Source organism: Giraffa tippelskirchi, chromosome 5, assembly GCF_054371585.1.
Source record: "Giraffa tippelskirchi isolate mGirTip1 chromosome 5, T2T-mGirTip1v1.2.pri, whole genome shotgun sequence".
In the NCBI taxonomy this organism is placed as follows: Eukaryota; Metazoa; Chordata; class Mammalia; order Artiodactyla; family Giraffidae; genus Giraffa; species Giraffa tippelskirchi.
Genome location: NC_137279.1, coordinates 153,880,546 through 153,899,125, shown reverse-complemented (window position 1 = coordinate 153,899,125; position 18,580 = coordinate 153,880,546). Strand labels below are relative to the sequence as shown.

Below are 18,580 nucleotides of genomic sequence, written 5' to 3'. Positions count from 1 at the left end.
GTTTAACTTCCATATTCTTACTTAAAATTACTTGAGTGTTACCAGTAAAGACTATTGGTTCTTAATTGAGCTGAAAAATACTATACTTTGCTAATATTAAAGAATTGAATTTCTAAGTGGAAGACAAAACTGGGCCATTGAAACTCATGAATAAATAAAACTCTGCACCATTATCTCCTTAATTAAGTCCCAGTTTATTTGCACATTAATCTTTTATTGATGAAATGTACACAGATTGGCAGAAATATAAACTTAGGATTGAAACAATAAGATACGGTCTCATGTTTTAAAGATTAGTAAGAATTATCATTACCTGCTTTTTATAACAGCCTGATGGGAACAGCTTTTCCTGTATATCTCAAACTGTATACCTACATTAAAAATTTCATTCACAGCAAGATGACTGTCACTGACCAAGTTTAGACAGTACTTGTGGATCAGAATAGTTACCTGCTGTTGAAAAAGTTGCAAGTTAAGAATTTGCTTCAAGAACTTTAATTTCCTTATGGCAAAGATTTAAAATACATAGTTTGGCCAGAATATTGCTTTACTGGAATGCAGACACTGATTCTTGGCAAAGACTACCTCTTCTCCTGTGCCCAGGGGATGGAATGGAGAAAGTGTTTCCTTGGCCTGTAGCAATTTTGGAGACCAGGGAAAGAGAAGTGTTAGTAAAGATAGAATGTTCAACATTTCCCAACTGGGGAAACTAAACCAATATTAAAAGATGCTAAACACAAACAGACACACCCCACACATCCATAAACAAATGAGTTTGAGCTACCTGGGATTGAATCAAACAAATATATTTCCTAACTATAAGTTTTTTAGAGCAGCAATGTCCAATATGGAAGCCTTTAGGCACATGTGGCTGTTTTAATCTTAATGGCAATTAGTTAAAATTAAAAATCAGTTATTCAGATGCAGGAGCCACAATTCAGTACTCAGTGGGCACATGGGACTAATGACTATCTTATTGGACAGCACTTATTCCAGAACATTTTCATCATTGCAGAAAACTCCATTGAACCATACTATTTTAGGGCTTTTAATGCGCCAATTACCTAAAAACAAACATAGTAGGAAAACTTTCCCACATATGTTTAATACTTTCTTCAAAGAAATGGTATAATTGTGTTCTGAGAGACACAAGTTGGGAAGGAATAATTCTTTACATATTTCAAAGTACATATATTTTCATTCATTTGATTCTCCCCTATAACATTGTGATATACTAGCCTCATTTTACAGATAAGGAAATGGAAGCTCAAAGACAGGACGTGGCCACAGCTACAAAGCAATAAATAGCAAAGTCAAGATCTGTCTGACCTCAGATTTGTTGAATTCAGTTATCACTTCTTCCCAGCTGCCCCCCACCCCACAACACACACCCCACCCGCCAACACACACACAAACAAAAAGAAATGAAAGTTGGAGCCATTGTTTTATGGTCCTCAGGAGTTACCAAAGAAACTATGATGGGATTTCAGGTTGCGAGCAGCAGATGAATTAAGAGCATGTCAGTGGCTGCCAGCTTATTGAATTCACAAATTCAAATGATGTACATGTGATTTTTAAAGTTAAACAATGTTGTCCAATTAGTTTCTAGCATTGTCTTGGGAATAAACACTGCTTGAAGGGGAAATGAAAGTAGAATTGAAGATCGAAGAATAAGGGTAGAGATGTACAAATAACCCTCTTTACTCTTACAATACAAAATAATTGTGTAATCTCACAACATTGTGTGAGGCCTTAGTTCAATTGTGAAATACTCCTTAGGCCCAAACTACCCTCTGCTGTCAAGTAGGGTTTTGTTTTTTAAAACTCCCTTGGTGTTGTCTAACTGCATAACAAATCAATGAGATCAATTCAGTAAAGAAAAAGTAAGTTAAACAGGGTACTCCAAAAGGAAAACACAGCCAGTTAACTAGCCACTTTTTTCTTCACTTTTAGTTGTATCTGTACCAAAAGCACAAATTTTACCATCATCAACAACTGCCTTCCATTTGTGTAGTCTTTTATGGTTTGGTAATACTTAAATAAGCATTTTCTATTTCGATTGTTGCAACTGCCTTGTAAGGTAGAAACATGTCCTATATTTTAAAACATGAAGCTGAGGTTCAGAGAAGTCAGGATCTTATAGTTAACAGGAGGTGGGCAGAACCAGCACTCAGGTCATCTGACTTCTCTTCAGTTTCTTCAGTATTTCATATTGCCTCCATGATAGCTCGTTACCACTTTTCCAAGAATTGCTGAAGCTGGATTTTTAAATTTCCCTTCTGGAACTTGTAGGCAAAGGATAAGTGGCTGACCTTTTCTTGGGATTGACTCAGAAGACCATTTCTTGGAAATAGACCCCTGGATAGACATTTTGACCCAACCCCCATGACATGGTTTTCCAGCAAAACAGAACCTCCAAAACAATTTCATAAAACTTCCAGACAAAAACTTTGCTGTGTAAAGGTTTATTTCCCATCTCTTTGCTGTCACTTCTGAAAACATCCTGGGTGTGAAGAAAACTTTGTAGTGGGACCTGTCAAAATATCCCCTATTTTTTTATTCAAGAGAAGATCAGCAAAAGACTAAGAATATTTTTATTGAGGGAAAAGCACAGTCAGCCTATGCAAAAAGACCAGGCTTTGTGCAAAATGTGGGGCTAGGGTCCACCTATAGCTATAAGATACTGCATTTGAAAACTCAGACTTTGTAGTTAAATAGGCCATTTGAACTATATGACATTGATCAAGTTATTGAATATCTCTGAGCCTTACTTTCCACTGAGATAGTAGAAGTATTTTCCTCCAAAGCTTATTGTGGGGATAAAATAAGATAATGCACATAAAATGGGTAGCATAGATACTGGCCCGACAAAATTAAAAGTGAGAATACAGTTAAAAGTTGGTAGTGGTGAATAGGAAATATTGGTAGGAATGGGTGGTAATTAGTATGATTTCACACTAACGTAATTACACTTACAATAAACCACACAGATAAACACAACAAACTCAAGATTTCAAACTGCTTTAAACAGAGGAGCAAGGCTTTCACCCCCAAGGACTCTCCTAAGTTGGAAGCAGATCCTGAGATGATGAGTTTTGATGGCTAAAGTTTCTTGAAAATCTGAAAATTCAAAGATTCACATTTCAAAGTTCCTTGAAAATCTGAAAATCTGGAGATGGAGGTGCTGGTCTAGGATTCTCCAGAGAGCAGAGTTTTGTGGTGTGTTGGAGGGGAGGTGGGAGGGTGGGGGAGACATTTTCTTGGGGCAGAATTTCTTGGAATTTTCTTGGAGTAATTTGATACCTGTGCTTCTAAGGCAAGTGAAAAAGCCTCCGGAGTAGTTGGAACTTCTCTGACTGAACAAGAATCAAGTGGAATACCGATTTGACTTCCTTAAGATTGTTAGCCAAATAGTTTACCCGTATGTCCCAGACATATGCCTGAAGATGGGCAAACCCCTAAGTCTGCAGACCCCTCTGGGGTGCTCATCAGCGTGCATGCCGACCTCTGTGTGTCCTCTGTGTTTCACATGTTTGTCATTGACAGCCAGAAAAGTAAATCCAAGAGACTCTTTTAAAAATCATCACAAAAATCATCGCAGGCAACCTCAACGCAGACAGGTTCTTAAGCAGCCTCCTTTAAAAGCTAAAATCCTCTAAATCCAATGTGTTTCTGTTAAGATTCCACACACAAAGTATGCTCACAATAGCTAACGTACTTTCTTATATGTTGTTCTTTGCTTACCATCAAGGGTTTGCTTACATTTATGAAGTTACTACTCATATCTTAAAGCACAGTTAAGAAGGATAATTCTCTTCTACATGTTTTATAGATATATAAAAGTATTTATATACGTAACATATACACACACACACACACACACACACACGGGCTTTCCAGGTGGCACTTAGTGGTAAAGAATCCGCCTGCCAGTGCAGGAGACAAAAGAGACGTGGGTTCAATCCCTGGGTCAGGAAGATCCCCTGGAGGAGGGCATGGCAACCCACTCAAGTATTCTTGCCTGGAGAATCCCATGAACAGAGGAGCCTGGTGGGCTACGGTCCATAGGGTTGCAAAAATTCAAACACGACTGAAGCAACTTAACACACATATATACATATAATGTGAAAAATCTTTTTTCTTCAAGTTCTAACCTCCATTTTCATCTTGCACATGAATTCTGAAATATGTGAAGATCAAGAAAATTTATCATAAGCTTCATGTGTATCATGATCAGAATGAAAGCTACTCACTCACCCAGCCATAAGATTATTAAGTATATATTTTCTGTCACAGGGAGTTATAAAAGGATTTACCTTTCACTGGGTGTCACATGACAACAAAAGGCAATGAGCTTCAGCTTCAGCCATCAACCATAGTTCAACTGAGTGATTTTTTTTCTTTATTGAAAAAAAAGAAACCCAAACCCCATATGCTACAATGTTGACTGTATTAACTGCTGAGGTGAAGAAAGTGTTGGTGATTAATGCTGTACTGTGGGAATGGAAAGGTGGGATCAAATGATAACAGCACTTCGGCCACCTGTGTCTCTAGCCTTTTTTAATACCAGCTTGTTTTTCAGGTGCATCATCCCCTGCTCGGCCAGCCACCCCCTTGGTTCCTTGCAGCAGCACGACCCCACCTCCACCTCCTCCCCGGCCTCCGTCTCGGCCAAAGCTACCTCCAGGGAAGCCTGGAGTCGGAGATGTGGTATGTTCCCTTCTGCCCTGCCCCACTCAGAAGCATACAGTGGGAACGACAGACAGAGTCCAAATGCCTGAACATGGGTCATCTCAACTCCAGGTCTAAGCCTTACAACGCCTGCACCAATGGCCCTGATGGGTGATATCTGAAAGTCACTGCAATCAGAATGTATCAGTTGCCCTCAAATCTCCACCATCGTTCAAGCCACGGCCTAAAATAATAGGAACAGGATCGTGGGGTCCTCATTTCTTCCCCAATGGGTTTGATGAAAATTAAGATAATAATACTCAATTGTCCTAAATCCTTTAGAATGGGAGGTGTTTCCTTTCACCATATTTTTCTGATTTTGGAAGAGAGGATAAGTCCTGATTTCTGACCCCAGACTACAGAGAAGTTATTGGTGGTATACACACTGGGTGAATATAAAGGAGAGTGGTGGCTCAATGAATTTTTTTTGGAAGTTTTGCATCATGTTTTAAGGCAAGGGGTGGAAAACATTCTGTGTGAACAATTAAGAGACTCTGGCAGAGGTAAATTTCTTTGGAATTCACACACAGAAGTCACAGGATAATAATGATGTCCCTGACATCTGGTTTAGCCAGCACACTACAGTATTTTGTATTCAGATATCTTTCAGTAGATATAAGCTCTTACTTTATGTTACTTGCTTGGTCCCTAAGGGCATGTGAGTCCACCATCCTGAAACATCACCAACCACATCCCAGATCTCGGCTTCTCTTAATGTGATATATTTGTCGAGTGTAGCGCATTACAGTTCATGATTCCTCTGGCTCCATCCACAAGCTCTTGTACAGATATAATCAATTTCAATGAAAAAATGGTGCCACCTGTCCTCTTTTAAGAACCTGAGTTAGTGCTCGCTTCGGCAGCACATATACTAAGACCCTGAGTTGTCATATCTGGAGCTGGGAGATGTTAAAAATGTGAAAGGAAGAACTGTGAATCTAACTTTCCATTTCTTTTCTTCTCCCTGCAGCCCCGACCTTTCAGCCCTCCCATCCATTCTTCCAGCCCTCCTCCGATAGCACCCCTAGCCCGGGCTGAAAGCACTTCTTCAATATCATCTACCAATTCCTTGAGTGCGGCCACCACTCCTACAGTTGGTAAAAATTATCTCCTCTCTTTTAATCCATTTGTGGTTTTGACTGTCTAGTTTTCTATGATCTGAAAACCCTAACACCCCATGTTTCTGGTCAAAATTGTTTTGCTGTGTGTTTTGCTACTATCATCTGACTCTTCTTTTAAAAGCACCTTCTCAGCAAAGAAGGCAAATGCTTTAACTAAGCAAATAAGCAAGTAGAAGAATGTGGAATTTTCTTATCCTGTCTCCATATAGATGTATTCATAAAAGTAAAGAAGAAATCATCAAATAAGATCTTATAATTTAGATATTATTTAGATATCTTTGAGAGGGGAATGTTTATTTAAATTCCAACCACGTAACCCATCAGAAATAACAAAATTTAGAACTTTACTTTTCTTGAAGCTTTCATTTCTTCATCACCTTGGTTCTCCTTATGTTGACAGATGGCATAAACATGGGCATTGTGGGACTTGAGAAAATGTTTTGACATTTTTTCTAGTGCTTTTCAGTGATGTGTGGTCAATTTTCCCCAAGAAATAAGTCATTGCTGGCATTTTCAGTAAATGCCTTTGTGCCTCTTTCCTTATGGTGTGATGAAAGTGAAGAGTTGAGAATGACTGCTCAGCTGGATAGTTTTCCCAGGTTTAAATGCCTCATTTTGCCTGGAGCATCTTCCCTCTTCCCAAGGCTGGTCTCTCTCTACCCCCGTTTTACCTGCCTTCCTCAGCTCCTGCCGCCTCTCTCCTGTTTGCATGGTGTCTCTGACCTGGACTTTTCCATTCCATTTTCGCCCCTTGTCTTCCTTTATTGTCTGAATGCCCTCCAAGTCTCCCATGTTAAGTCTCCCATATTATAAACCAGCTGGCTCATGCTGCATTGCTTGGGAGAATCAGTAACCAACGCTGAATAAATTCCTGCTGCTACTTGCCAAAGAAGAGCATGCTATATATATAGAGTTGTCCATGTGAGAAGTACTTTGATCAAAGCCTAAAGCTCTTCTGGAGAAGAAATCCCTCTTTTCCCAGGGAAATAAGTTAAGATGTGCCTCTTAGGCCCCCAAAGAGAATTTCAACCTTGTCACCTGCTTCATATTTTTAATCAGACCATCCCCAAAGAATTCTTCAAATTTGGTGAAACTACAGGCTGCTATCCAGTTTTGTATGATTCATTAACAGACAGATATTTAACATGATTTATACAGTCAAGTCTATTCTTTATCTGCATCATCAGTTGGGGTAATTCAGGGCCTCCTATTTTTAGATGCCTATCAGCTAGTTTCTTTCTGGGTTTTGTTGTTGTTGCTGTTTTGTTTTTTCTGTAACTTCCAACCTCACTTTTGAGCTCTCTTTAATGCTCTTGATCACTACAGCCATTTCCCTCACTCCTGCTCTGTGTTTTTTTGTTGTTTTTGCCTCAAGGTCATTTCTTCCGCTCATTCCCTGTGATTTTCCTGGTTGTTCAGAAAGAAAAGTAAAGATAATAAACTGTCATTCAGAAAGTAGACCTTAAGTGACCTCAGTTGACTGTCTAACCTATTCCTGCAACTCACTGACATTCATGGAGACAGTGGCGCACACAGAGAATCTGACCTGTGGCCGTGTTTTGTACCATGTGTTTTTATGCGCTCTGCTGCAGAAACCTTAAAACCTGGCCAGTGACTGTGATCCTCAACACAGCTAGTACTCATTCTTTCAAGATGAACCATACAGGGGCTAAAAACAGAAAGAAAGGGGAAAAAAAAGACCACCTAAGAGGCTAGTCACATTGCTTCATTGCTGAGAAGCATTCTGATTTATTCTCTTCAGCTCTGTTATTTATATTTGGTTTTCATCTTCCTCACTCTCTTGTTCTTTATTTCCTGTGGCTGTGGGTCACCTGACAGCCTCTTCTCTCTGAAGTAAATGTGTTGTCAGTGACCACCCAGCAGCACTTTGTGTAATGTTGTTTATCTCTCTTTGAAGAGGTTGTACTTTGGCTGTTCAGCACCAAGGGGCTGACTGTTCACGACTTGACTTGGTATGTCAACTTAATGAAGTCAGATGGCTTGGGGGAGATGGAGAATTTCAGCAGCAAATTCTTGACTTCAGTGGCTCAACATTTCCCTCCCTCCACCATGATACTTTTTTGACATTTCTGTGACCGTTGTGCCAAAACTGGGACAAGTGCGGCAGAAACTGGATACTTACTATTTGTACTTGCTTAGTACAAAGTTTAATATAATTCCAGGACTAAATTTTTAAAGGCATGTCTGATTTTCCTATAATTCATCTAAGAATATACCCCTAGCAAGACATTAGACATAAAATCTTTTTCATGAGACCTATGATTATAAATTAGTAAAACTGATGCCACACCTGAAAGTAGGACTTTCTATTTTCTATTCACTTTCTATTTTGAATGTGAATAAGTCATATTCAAATAATGAAGTGTTCCTTTGTAATTGTACTTCACTGAATTTAGGATACCTTCAATTAGAAGCTATGCTATTATTTTCTATATGACTGAGAAAGGGAGGGGAAGCTGCCAAATGAGTTAAGGTGCAATACTTTCTTATCATACTGATTTTAAGATCCATCCTAATTTCAGAGAGGTTAAAAAGTGCACGTATTAGCATCAATGAAATACAATAAACTCCTTTTGTACTGAAAAAAAAGCTCACAGGATCTTCACTATTTGATACGGTAGGAAGAGAAAGTCTTGTTAAAATTATGTGAATAAAGAAAATGTTTATTCTATTATAAGAACCAGACTCTTAGACATTTAGAGATAGAGATAAGCAAGGGATTATCTCTAATTGTAAATATCCAATTTATTATTTGCTTCTTATTTCTATGTGTGATAGTCATTTTTTAGATGTTTGCAAAACCTTCCTTTGCAACCTACCCCAATGCAAAAGACAATGATAAAAACAATTTGTCTTCATTGTTAAATTCATTATTAATTATGTTTCTTCACTGTTCATTATGCATTTTTAATTACATCTTTAACATCCCAGGAATTAGTAATGAATGAAAAGTAATCTTTTATGGGCATCAGATGGACTTTGATGCTTCCTTTGGTGTAGAACTTGGAGCAAAAGTGATTTGTATTCAATACAAAAATATTAACCATAGAATCTAAAACTTAAAATATTTCCTCTAAGCTTTTGTCTCTCCAGGCTGGGTGGAAATTCTGACTTAAATAAGCTTTTTAAAAAATATATCTGCGTTAACATCAATTATTCTGCACAAAAGGAAAGACCCTTGGAGACAGGTATTCCTGATCCCGATTTTAAATTCCCACACTTAATTTTAGTATTTTCCTCCCTTTTTTTTGGAAAAGCCTGTCTCCAATACTGGCTTCCCCATCTCAGATCAATTGGAGACAGTTCCCCTGGTTAGCTTTTAACAAAATTTTTCTTCTTTACTTAATCTGATTGTTGCTCTTGTTTAAATCAAGCACAGAGCTATCAGATAATTTTTTAAATTATCTGATTTAGAATTTTTTTCTAAGTCCTCAATGTCCATAACCATAATAAAAAAATGATAAGCATGCTGTTCAACCTTTATAAACTATTCTTTTGTAACTTCAGCTCGAAGAAAAAGATGGCAGTCTTGGAGTCTCCTCATTTTAAGGAGATTGTAAATAAAACATCAGTTTTTCAAAAGAAAGGGATATTCTCCACCATTCCTCACTAGTAGGTAGGAAAAGGCACTGTGACAGTCAGTTACTGCCAGTGTAATCTTTTTGCGTCCTATTTGCTGGGGGGATTATGGGGTGTCCTTCTTAGTGCCAGGTCCTGTTCCTCTACTGTAGATATTATAGAAGTTGCATTCACTTATTCTAGCCACCAAGGAAGTCACATGTATACTAAAAACTGATTGACAGGGACTTCCCTGGCAGGCCAGTGGTTAAGAATCTGTGTTTACACTGCAGGGGGCACAGGTTCGATCTCTGGTTGGGGAACTAAGAGACTGCGTGCCATTCGGCGTGGTCAGAAATCAATCAATAATAAAATGGAGAAATAGCATCATCTTAGTATTTAGAAAAAACTGATTGACAGGTGCTATTTTAGAGCGTTAAGAATTGACAAAGTAGTTTTCCTGCCTTATTCACCAAGTCTAAGAGCCAAGCTTGTAGAATATTTTCCAAGAAGTGTAGTTTATGGAGTAATTTTACTACCCTCATCCATTTCCTCATCTTATACTTCTCTACATTGTAGGAAAGACTCTCCCTTACTTGTCTTGGTACAGAATTGATTCAATTTTCTGTTAAAGTTATAATAATATCCTTCAGATCTGCGGCACTGATTGATTTAAATCGTGTAGAGTAAAACTTCAGTTATCTGCATTTGTCTGTTGGTGAGAAGGGAGACCGTGTACATACATCCAGAACGCTTGGAGTTCATAGCAACTATTGTGACCAATTTAATACAAAGACATTTGGCCATGATCAATACCATAGCCAAAGATGGTATTATAATAATGCTGTTCAAAACTAACAATCCGTAAGTACAAGGACAGGTGCAAAGGCAAATTGAAGTTGGATATTGATGAAGTTGAAATGAGAGACTTCCTTCAGGGACCTCAGATTCATACTGTTGCTTTTTTATGATCTCATTAAAAGCTTCCTCTTTCCCCATGGGGAGGCAGGTGCATGCTGGGTGATCCCATTGAGCTTTCAGCACTCTGTCAGGAGGTTCTGTTGATGGATATATGTCCAGTCACTTGAGAATTGTATCTGAGTGAAATACACTTGCACAAGTCAATTATTAATGACAGTGCCTTTAACAACTCCCTGAAAAGGTGGGGGTGTGATTTCTTCCATGGAGTTGACTTCAGCAAATTCACAGATGCTAAAATCTGGCATTTTAAAAATTTCCATTTCTGCTCTTAAACTCATCATGAAATAAGCACATCACTTTTTTATACTCTGTCCATAATCCCAGTGTCTTAGGTTTTGTTTCCTTTTTTCATTAAAATCATTCCTGTGTTTTGATCAGTAAAGTGCATTGCTTGATTTCATTTGAGATTTGTATTTGTGTTTTTATTTTCATTCCCTTATATTTCTTTGGTTCAAAGTGTCAGAAGATGATGTTTTTTATGACAAACTGCCCTCGTTTGAAAGGCGCTGTGAAACGCCTGCAGGTATGGTGCTAGCTGAGTGATCTTTAGATATCTAGACTTTAAAAATCCAAGCCATCATGCCACTTGAATGTAAACTTCATGGACATGCTACTCACCTCATGAGTGTCCAGTGCCTCTCAGATGCACCGTCTACTTACTGTTCATCGTGGAACTCATGCCACTGAAATGTTTTCTTTTCAAGTGCACATATTATAAAGCAGTAGGTTGCATGACAGTTTCTCAGTGAAAAGGTTCAAAAAAGGGGAGATGCTATTGCTTTGTGAACTAACAAAGGGAGGGATAATTTAACTGCTCAGAATTACATATCCAGTGACGGCTTTTTTACTTAAAACATAGTAGAACACCATTAGTAATCTTGCTTTTCCTATGGTACATAGGTAAAGGATGTTTTGTGTCTGGTTGCCTAAGGTGATTCCAGGGAAGGGAATGGAAGATATATGACATCTTCCATGAACTTTCAATTGATATGCAGTGCTGTTGTCATTGAAAACCTCAGCTAAGTTTTATGTAACCCATAACTCCAAGTTTCTTTTTTAAAACATAGCAGGGGATGACATTGAAGATGAAATAAATACAGCAATCGCTGAGTGACAGTTTGCCCAAACTAGTGCAGTTAAAATATGCTGACGCCCCTGCATGGCCAGGAAGACTTCTGCTCCATGCGCATCAGCACCAAGTACCAAGCTGCCATCAACACGTGCCCATCCCTTTAGGCCTACATAGCTCTGCTTTTGCTATTTCCCAAACTAAAAAAACCAAACAAAATAGATTGCCAGCCTTCCCTTTTCCCTGCACGCTAATGGCATGCAGTGCCTCCGCCCTCCCCTTAGTGAGATTAATGACCTGCTCTGTAACTCATACTGTGTCCTTCTCTCTCCCTCTCCTTAACCTTTCCCATCCCGCTTCAACTCCTGGCCATTCAGAGAATGAACAGCCTTCCCTCGTTTGGTTTGACAGAGGAAAGTTTTATTTGACTTTTGAAGGTAAGTAGTACATAGCATACCAGATTGTAATTTTTCCTCCCTTCATGCTTTTCCCCATTCGCATTTTTTAAAAAATCCCAGTTTTCTTCAAAAGACCTCGTCTCACTTTTTATATAAAAATGCTATGGCTACTTAGAAAATATTAAATACTAAAGAAAATACTCCACGAATTTGGTTTGTATGAGATCTCCAATTTCTCGTATTAAAAAATTAAAGCTAATTTGCAGTTAATATTGGTTACTTAATTAACTGAAACAAATTGGAAAAAACACCTTTTTTGGGCAAGGAACTTAACTCTGTCAACCAGGGCTCTTTCCTAACTCTTTTGCAAGGGCAATGCAACAAATATAAAGACATTTTTGGTTGGAATTGGCATTTAATTTTGTTTTGGATAATTAATATTTCAGATACAACATCCATTATTGTAAAATGTAAATATATTCTTATGACAAAGAATGCTGCATGGGAGATCAGAAAAATGAAGAAAAGAAAAAGTATTTTCATAAGTTCTATTTATAGCTTCTGATATGGAAATGGTAACTGGAATGACTAGTAAAATGGACAACTACCACTGGACTTGCCATTTTAGAAGACGAAAGAAAACATACATAAGTGTAATGTCAGTTATCTAACCTCAATGTTGGATAATATGTTATTTCTGCATTAAGGATTAGCATTCTTCTGTCTTATATTTAAATTCTAATTCATTTTAACAAGCCAAGCATTTGATAAAATGACCCGTTTAAACTAATGGTATAGGAAAAATTAAGTAATTAAACTTAACGAATGTACTATCTTATACATATTTATCACTTAAGCCTCTACTTTCTACAATTTTAAATAGCTAAGTTTATCTTGGGATAAAAAGTTGGCAAACAAAATTTCCACTCGAGAATTGATTCTAAATATGGTCTTTGTATTTCATGATAACAAGAAGAACTTTTCTAAGTTAAGTGTGTGTTTTAGCATAATTTAAAATATTAGAATGACTGGAACAAATTCTCAAGTAGTTTGTGTGGTATGACATTTTTCTCTTCACAGTGACTTTTCTTTGCAAGATGATCCCTTTAGCTTGGAGTGGCTTGGCTAGTACCAGGAAACATTGTCGGATTCAAAGCTTCCCAAATACTGATGTCTCTCCTGGCTCAGGCAGAGAACAGGTGGATAGACAATCTTTAGAGAAGGATGAATATTTTCCACATGACGTTGGAAGCCTTCATTGCCTCAGGTCATTAATTTTGTAATAACCAGGATGCAAAATCCACAAAGTTATGACCTTCTAAACTTTCTTTTCAAATTAGATGAGTAAAAGTGCCCAGGTGTCTTTTTACTGATCAGCACATCTCACAGGAGACATTATGATTGAACAGGTTGATGATCTTGACATACAGCCAATACCTGCTCATATAAAGGCTCTTTCTCTGGTTCAGCTTGACCACATTAAAGGTTGTAGTTTACCCTGTTTTAAACAGGAAATTAAGCCATGTGCTACTGGCAACCTTCAAGTAGTGTCTGGGGCTCCAAAAAAACTTTCATCGTTTTTTGTTGGTACGGTTTGTTTTGGCTTTAGAGTATCTATTGGCTGGTTTGCTTTTATTTTGGTTCGGATTTCTTTAAACCAAAGAAATCCAAGAGATAGACTTTTTGTAAGATTTCAGTCTAAAGACAGCTTTTGATTGGTGGCTTGTTTGTTTTTAAAATATATCATCAATCAAACATAAGTATTAATAAGCATGTGGAATAACAATGTGAACCACTTTTTTTTTCATTTTAGGAAAAGAAAATATTTGTTAGTAGATCTTGGAGTATCTAAAGTTGGTAACATTGCTATTCTAATTAATAAAATCCAAATTCCTTAAACATCTCAATTTGAGGCAAGAGAAGTCACACAAGGGAAGAGGTTGAACAAAAATTAATTGAAATCTCCAGCTCTGTGTTAGCTTTATCTTGGACTTTGCTCAAGGTTTGAAAGTATAAACAAGGTTTTTCAAGGGACTATAGGAGAGGTCATGTCATGAATATGTCCTACTCTTCTATCAAGAAATGCTCATGCAAATTAAAGTACATTTCAGTGAACTTTAAGGGAAGACTTAGGAGGATATCTTACTCCCGGAAACTAAAAATAACACAAGAGTGGCTATGTTTTAAGAATGGGAAAAGGCTTGTTTTCATTGTTTATGTAAATTAGCCTCAGGTGGTTTTAGCTAATGCAACCTTGAATGATTTTTTAAAATTTTCTGCTGTGATGATAAAATGGCATAGAAACAGTGACTTGTTAAATTGCCTTGAGAATAGTGCCCCTACTCAAATTTTAAACTACAAAAAAACACGGTCATTCAACATATTTTATTGAATAGCACTTCTAGTATATTCTTCTAGGGCACTCTGGCTTTACCCATATTTGTTATTATTAATGTTAATTATCATTATCTTCAATTCTTTATTTGGGGAATGTATAAGAGGACCAAAGATTCCCAGGTCAAAAATTCATTTGTTTTAAATAACTTTTAAGTTATTATTTGTTGGGATTTAAATAGTGTTTTATCATGTTCAAAACCTTAGCCTGTCATATCCATTGGTTTTTCTTACAGGCCTCTGGGCAGTGTGGTTACCCAGTGAGTGTTTGAGCCACTTACCAATCAATCAACTAACTAATGAACTTTATGAACTTATTTGGAAATAACATGAGATACTTCACACTTCTAAATTTAACTTAACAAGAGAGATAGAAAAGTGTTAGACAATGGTTCTAACTCACATGAGTTCCAAAGCTTGTCTTAATGGTTTAGTTTTAAACAATTTCACTCAAAAAAAAATTGTCACTGAAATTTTAACCTATTGAAGTTGAGCTTAAAAAAAAGGTAAAGGTTACGTAAGGTAGTACCTTTTAAAATTCATGCATCCTGGAGTATATCCTACTGAAGCTATCAAGTCTTCTTCTGAGATGAAAGGAAGGAAAGATATTCCATAAAAAGTAGAAGACGCGACCATTAGCTAGCGATTTGAATAATTCCCTAGAGCATTCAAACATCAAAATGTTTCCAGAAATGTGCTGTCCCTCTCTTTGTTTAGCTTATTTAACTACAAAATCATCTTGTATCTGGTCATGAAAAAAAAAAATTATAACCTACAACCATAGATTCTTGTATCCTTGTTCTGAAGATCGCCTCTCTCCTCTGTGCATACAGCCACTTTCACTCTCCTCTCTAGTCCACTCCTTACTCCTGTTCCCTGGTCTCACTCCCCACACACCCTCAGGAATGTCACTCAGCACTCCCAGGCTGTTTGCCAAACTCGCCCACCTGTTGCCTTCACTGCATCCCCACTCTCTCCAGGGGCCATCACTTCTCCTATAACACTCTCCAGGGAAAGTTCATCAGTCTTCTATGGGCTGTATGAGTTCTTCCAACTCTCCATTAGAACTTCCACCCCCCTCTCCCCATTATGAAAAGTGGCCATCTACTCATTCCACCTTTTACTTATCGCTGTTCACACTGACCTACAGAGCATTTCCCCTGCATTCGTCTATAGGCTTAGGGACACTGGCAGCTCCCTTTTCACCCTCTTCTCTACCTCACTCCCTAGCTTCCTTTTGTCACATAGATTCGATGTGGATGATCCATCAACATTCTCTCTCGAGGGCTTCTTCAACTTCAGTTCCAATAAACTTTCCCTCCACTCAGTAACCTGCATGTCTGGCCACATGTAAGAAATGGCCCCTACCAGAAAGTATCATTTCAGCTATTTCAAAACTAACAATTTGTCCCCCTTGTTGTATTATAAGAACTATACTAGGCATGATTCTTTCATTCAATTAGCTGAGTACTATTGTGTGCCAGCACTGTTCTAGGCACTCCCCTACAGGGAACAAAACAGAAAAAATTCCGAGTCACTGCAGAGCTTATGTTTTAATGTGGAAAATCAAAAACAAGAAGATAAGTAAAATATGTAGCATGGAGACGGTAATAAGTTCTACAGAAAAGAAATAAAATAGGGAAGAAGAATGGAGCATATAGGGATTGAAAATAATTAAAGAGGAGGAACTGAGGTAATAAAAATAATGAATAATAATAACTAATACCTGAGTCTTTACTACATGAAAAATACTTTTAATATAATATCTCATTTCATCTGCACAACTCATGGATGAGGAAATTCCAATTCAGATAACCTATGTGACTTTTGAGAATCACTCAGCCAGGAAGAGGAAGAGTAGAGATTGAAATGCAGGCTGCCTAGCTGGAGACCTGGCCTGATGCTCTGCTCCATGTCCGTGATATCTCGCTTAGCTTTTGCGACAGCCCCTTGAAATAGGTGATGCTGGTGGGTTTCTCTAATTCTCCTAACCTTCCAGTTTCCCAGTCCCCTGACTGCACATTATCTTTGACCTTGTTGAAACCTCTAGTCTTATGGCCACCCCACTCACGTTCAATCCACCAGCCAAACCTACATTCAAGTTTATCCAGATTAGACCCCATGGAGGAAAAGTATGTTTCTATCTATACAATGGGAGATACACTTTCCTCTTTGAAATTGTGTTGTCTCTATGAAAAACTCAACTCTTGGACATTTTAACTTCTGACCTCCTTCAGTGGGTTATTAAATATCCCTACTTAATAGTTCGTAATACATAATCTTAGTCATGGACCACTCAAGTTTCTTCCCCCTAACATAGTAATCCTGTAAGAAACAGGTCAAATTTTTCACAGATGACCAAACAGATATTAATTCATTCATCCAAGAGTCACTAGAGAAAGGAAACTTGAAAGGCATAAGCAATTTTATGAGAAGGAGCCATTTTGCTAAATTCACAATATTCTTTAAGTGGGAATTGTCCACTAATTGCCCCCACCCCACTGTTGCTGTGCTCGGCTTAGTCGTGTCCGACTCTTTGTGACCCCATGGACTGTAGCTCACCAGGCACCTCTGTCCATGGGGATTCTCCAGGCAAAAATACTGGAGTAGGTTGCCATGCCCTCCTCCAGGGGATCTTCCCAATCCAGGGATCGATCCCAGGTCTCCAGCATTGCAGGTGGGTTCTTTACCATCTGAGCTACCAGGGAAGCACCCCCCACCCCAACTGTAGGCCCTTCTCAATCAGTAAAGTTACTGAGCACTCAACTCTACAAACACAGTGTTAAGTACAACCAAGTTGGGGAAAATTACAGAAACATAAGAAGCAGTGATACAAGACTATCTTCATTGAAAATATTAAAACTGCCCTCCCTAGCTATTCCAAATTTTTTAATGTAAACTACAATGTGAGTATGAAATGTAAAATGTTTTCTATTCACAATTGAAGGTCACAGAGAGTTTAAAAAAAAATAGCGTAAACCTGTGAGGAAGATTTAATTGGAGCAAAACCTATAAAATGTTCTACCAGGCAGGTCTGCTGATGGTTTCAGAATTCACTGGATCTTGGGACTTCCCTGATGATCCAGTGGTTAAACCCCGTACTTCCAATGCAGGGGATGTGGGTTCAATCCCTGGTTGAGGAACTAAGATGTGACATGCTGCACAGCCAAAAAATAAATAAATAACACCTAATGCTGGTTCCCTGGTGGTTCAGATGGTAAAGAATCTGCCTGCAATGTGGGAGACCTAGGTTCAATCCTTGGGTTGGGAAGATCCCCTGGAGAAGGGGGTGGCAACCCACTCCTATATTCTTGCCTGGAGAATACCATGGACAGAGGAGGCTGGTGGGCTACAGTCCATGGGGTTGCCAAGAGTGGGACACGACTAAGGGACTTTCACAATGCTGGTTCTGAGCATTAGTTTTCAAAAACAAAACTAGTAAAATATTTTTTTAAAAAGGGATTCACTTGACCTCTTCACAAGGAATTAGTGGTTCTGAAATTCTCTGGGATTGACTAACGTACTGATATTTCCCTTGACTTCCTGTTCTTTGAGGCAGGTGCCTTGTCTCATTTAAGTTTAGTGTATGACTCTCATGCTGGAGAGAGACTAGAAAGTCAGTGAAAGAGAAGCCTCTTTCTTTATTCTTCTCACTCCTGACACCAACCATATAGGGTGTTTCCCTTCACACTAAACAGTTTGAGCACTAACTACCTGGAGTCAGGCAGACCCCACAGATTAAGGCTCAGCCCCACCAGCCTGTCCCCTCACTTCACATACCAGTCACAAGTCTCAAGTCTGTACTTCTGATGTACCACCTATAAATTGAGTGTTCCCCATAACCATCTCCTGGGGTTCAATAATTTGCTAGGACAACTCACAGAACTCAGGAAAGTGGTTTACTTTCTATTACTTGTTTATTCTAGAGGATACAATGCAGGCCAGACAAATGAAAGAAATGATGAGGACCAAGTCTGAGAGAAGGGGACATGGAACGCTCATGGGTGTGTGTCCTTCCAGTACATTGATTTGTACATCAACACAGGTGCTCTCCATGCCTCATTGTTTCAGAGGTTTATTATGTAGGCACAGTTGTGTGAATCATTGACTGTTGTGATTAAGTCAATGTCCAGGCTCTCTCCTCTCCCCGAGATTGGGGGCTGGAACAGAAAGTTCCAGTCCTCTAACCAACCAGCCTCCATCCTCCAAGAGTCACCTCATTAGTAGAAACTCAAGTATGCTTGAAAGAGGCTTTTTTAGGAATAACAACCCCCACTCAACACTTACACTCAAGAAATCACAAGAGT

The 18,580-nt window shown here is 38.4% G+C and overlaps 1 protein-coding gene across 21 annotated transcripts in view; it reads left to right on the top strand.

The window, feature by feature from the left end:
- SGIP1 (SH3GL interacting endocytic adaptor 1) overlaps positions 1–18,580 on the top strand; it is a 233,782-nt gene that overhangs the window by 165,932 nt on the left and 49,270 nt on the right. For 13 of the 21 annotated variants that reach the window (XM_081490827.1, XM_081490816.1, XM_081490835.1 and 10 more), the window contains 3 exons: positions 4,583–4,710; positions 5,702–5,828; positions 11,859–11,918. In XM_081490827.1, coding sequence (XP_081346953.1) covers positions 4,583–4,710; positions 5,702–5,828; positions 11,859–11,918 — 315 coding nt within the window. Of the gene's footprint in view, positions 1–4,582; positions 4,711–5,701; positions 5,829–10,869; positions 10,936–11,858; positions 11,919–18,580 lie in introns of all 21 variants that reach the window. The other 8 variants (XM_081490832.1, XM_081490837.1, XM_081490830.1 and 5 more) reach the window with 3 other exon arrangements.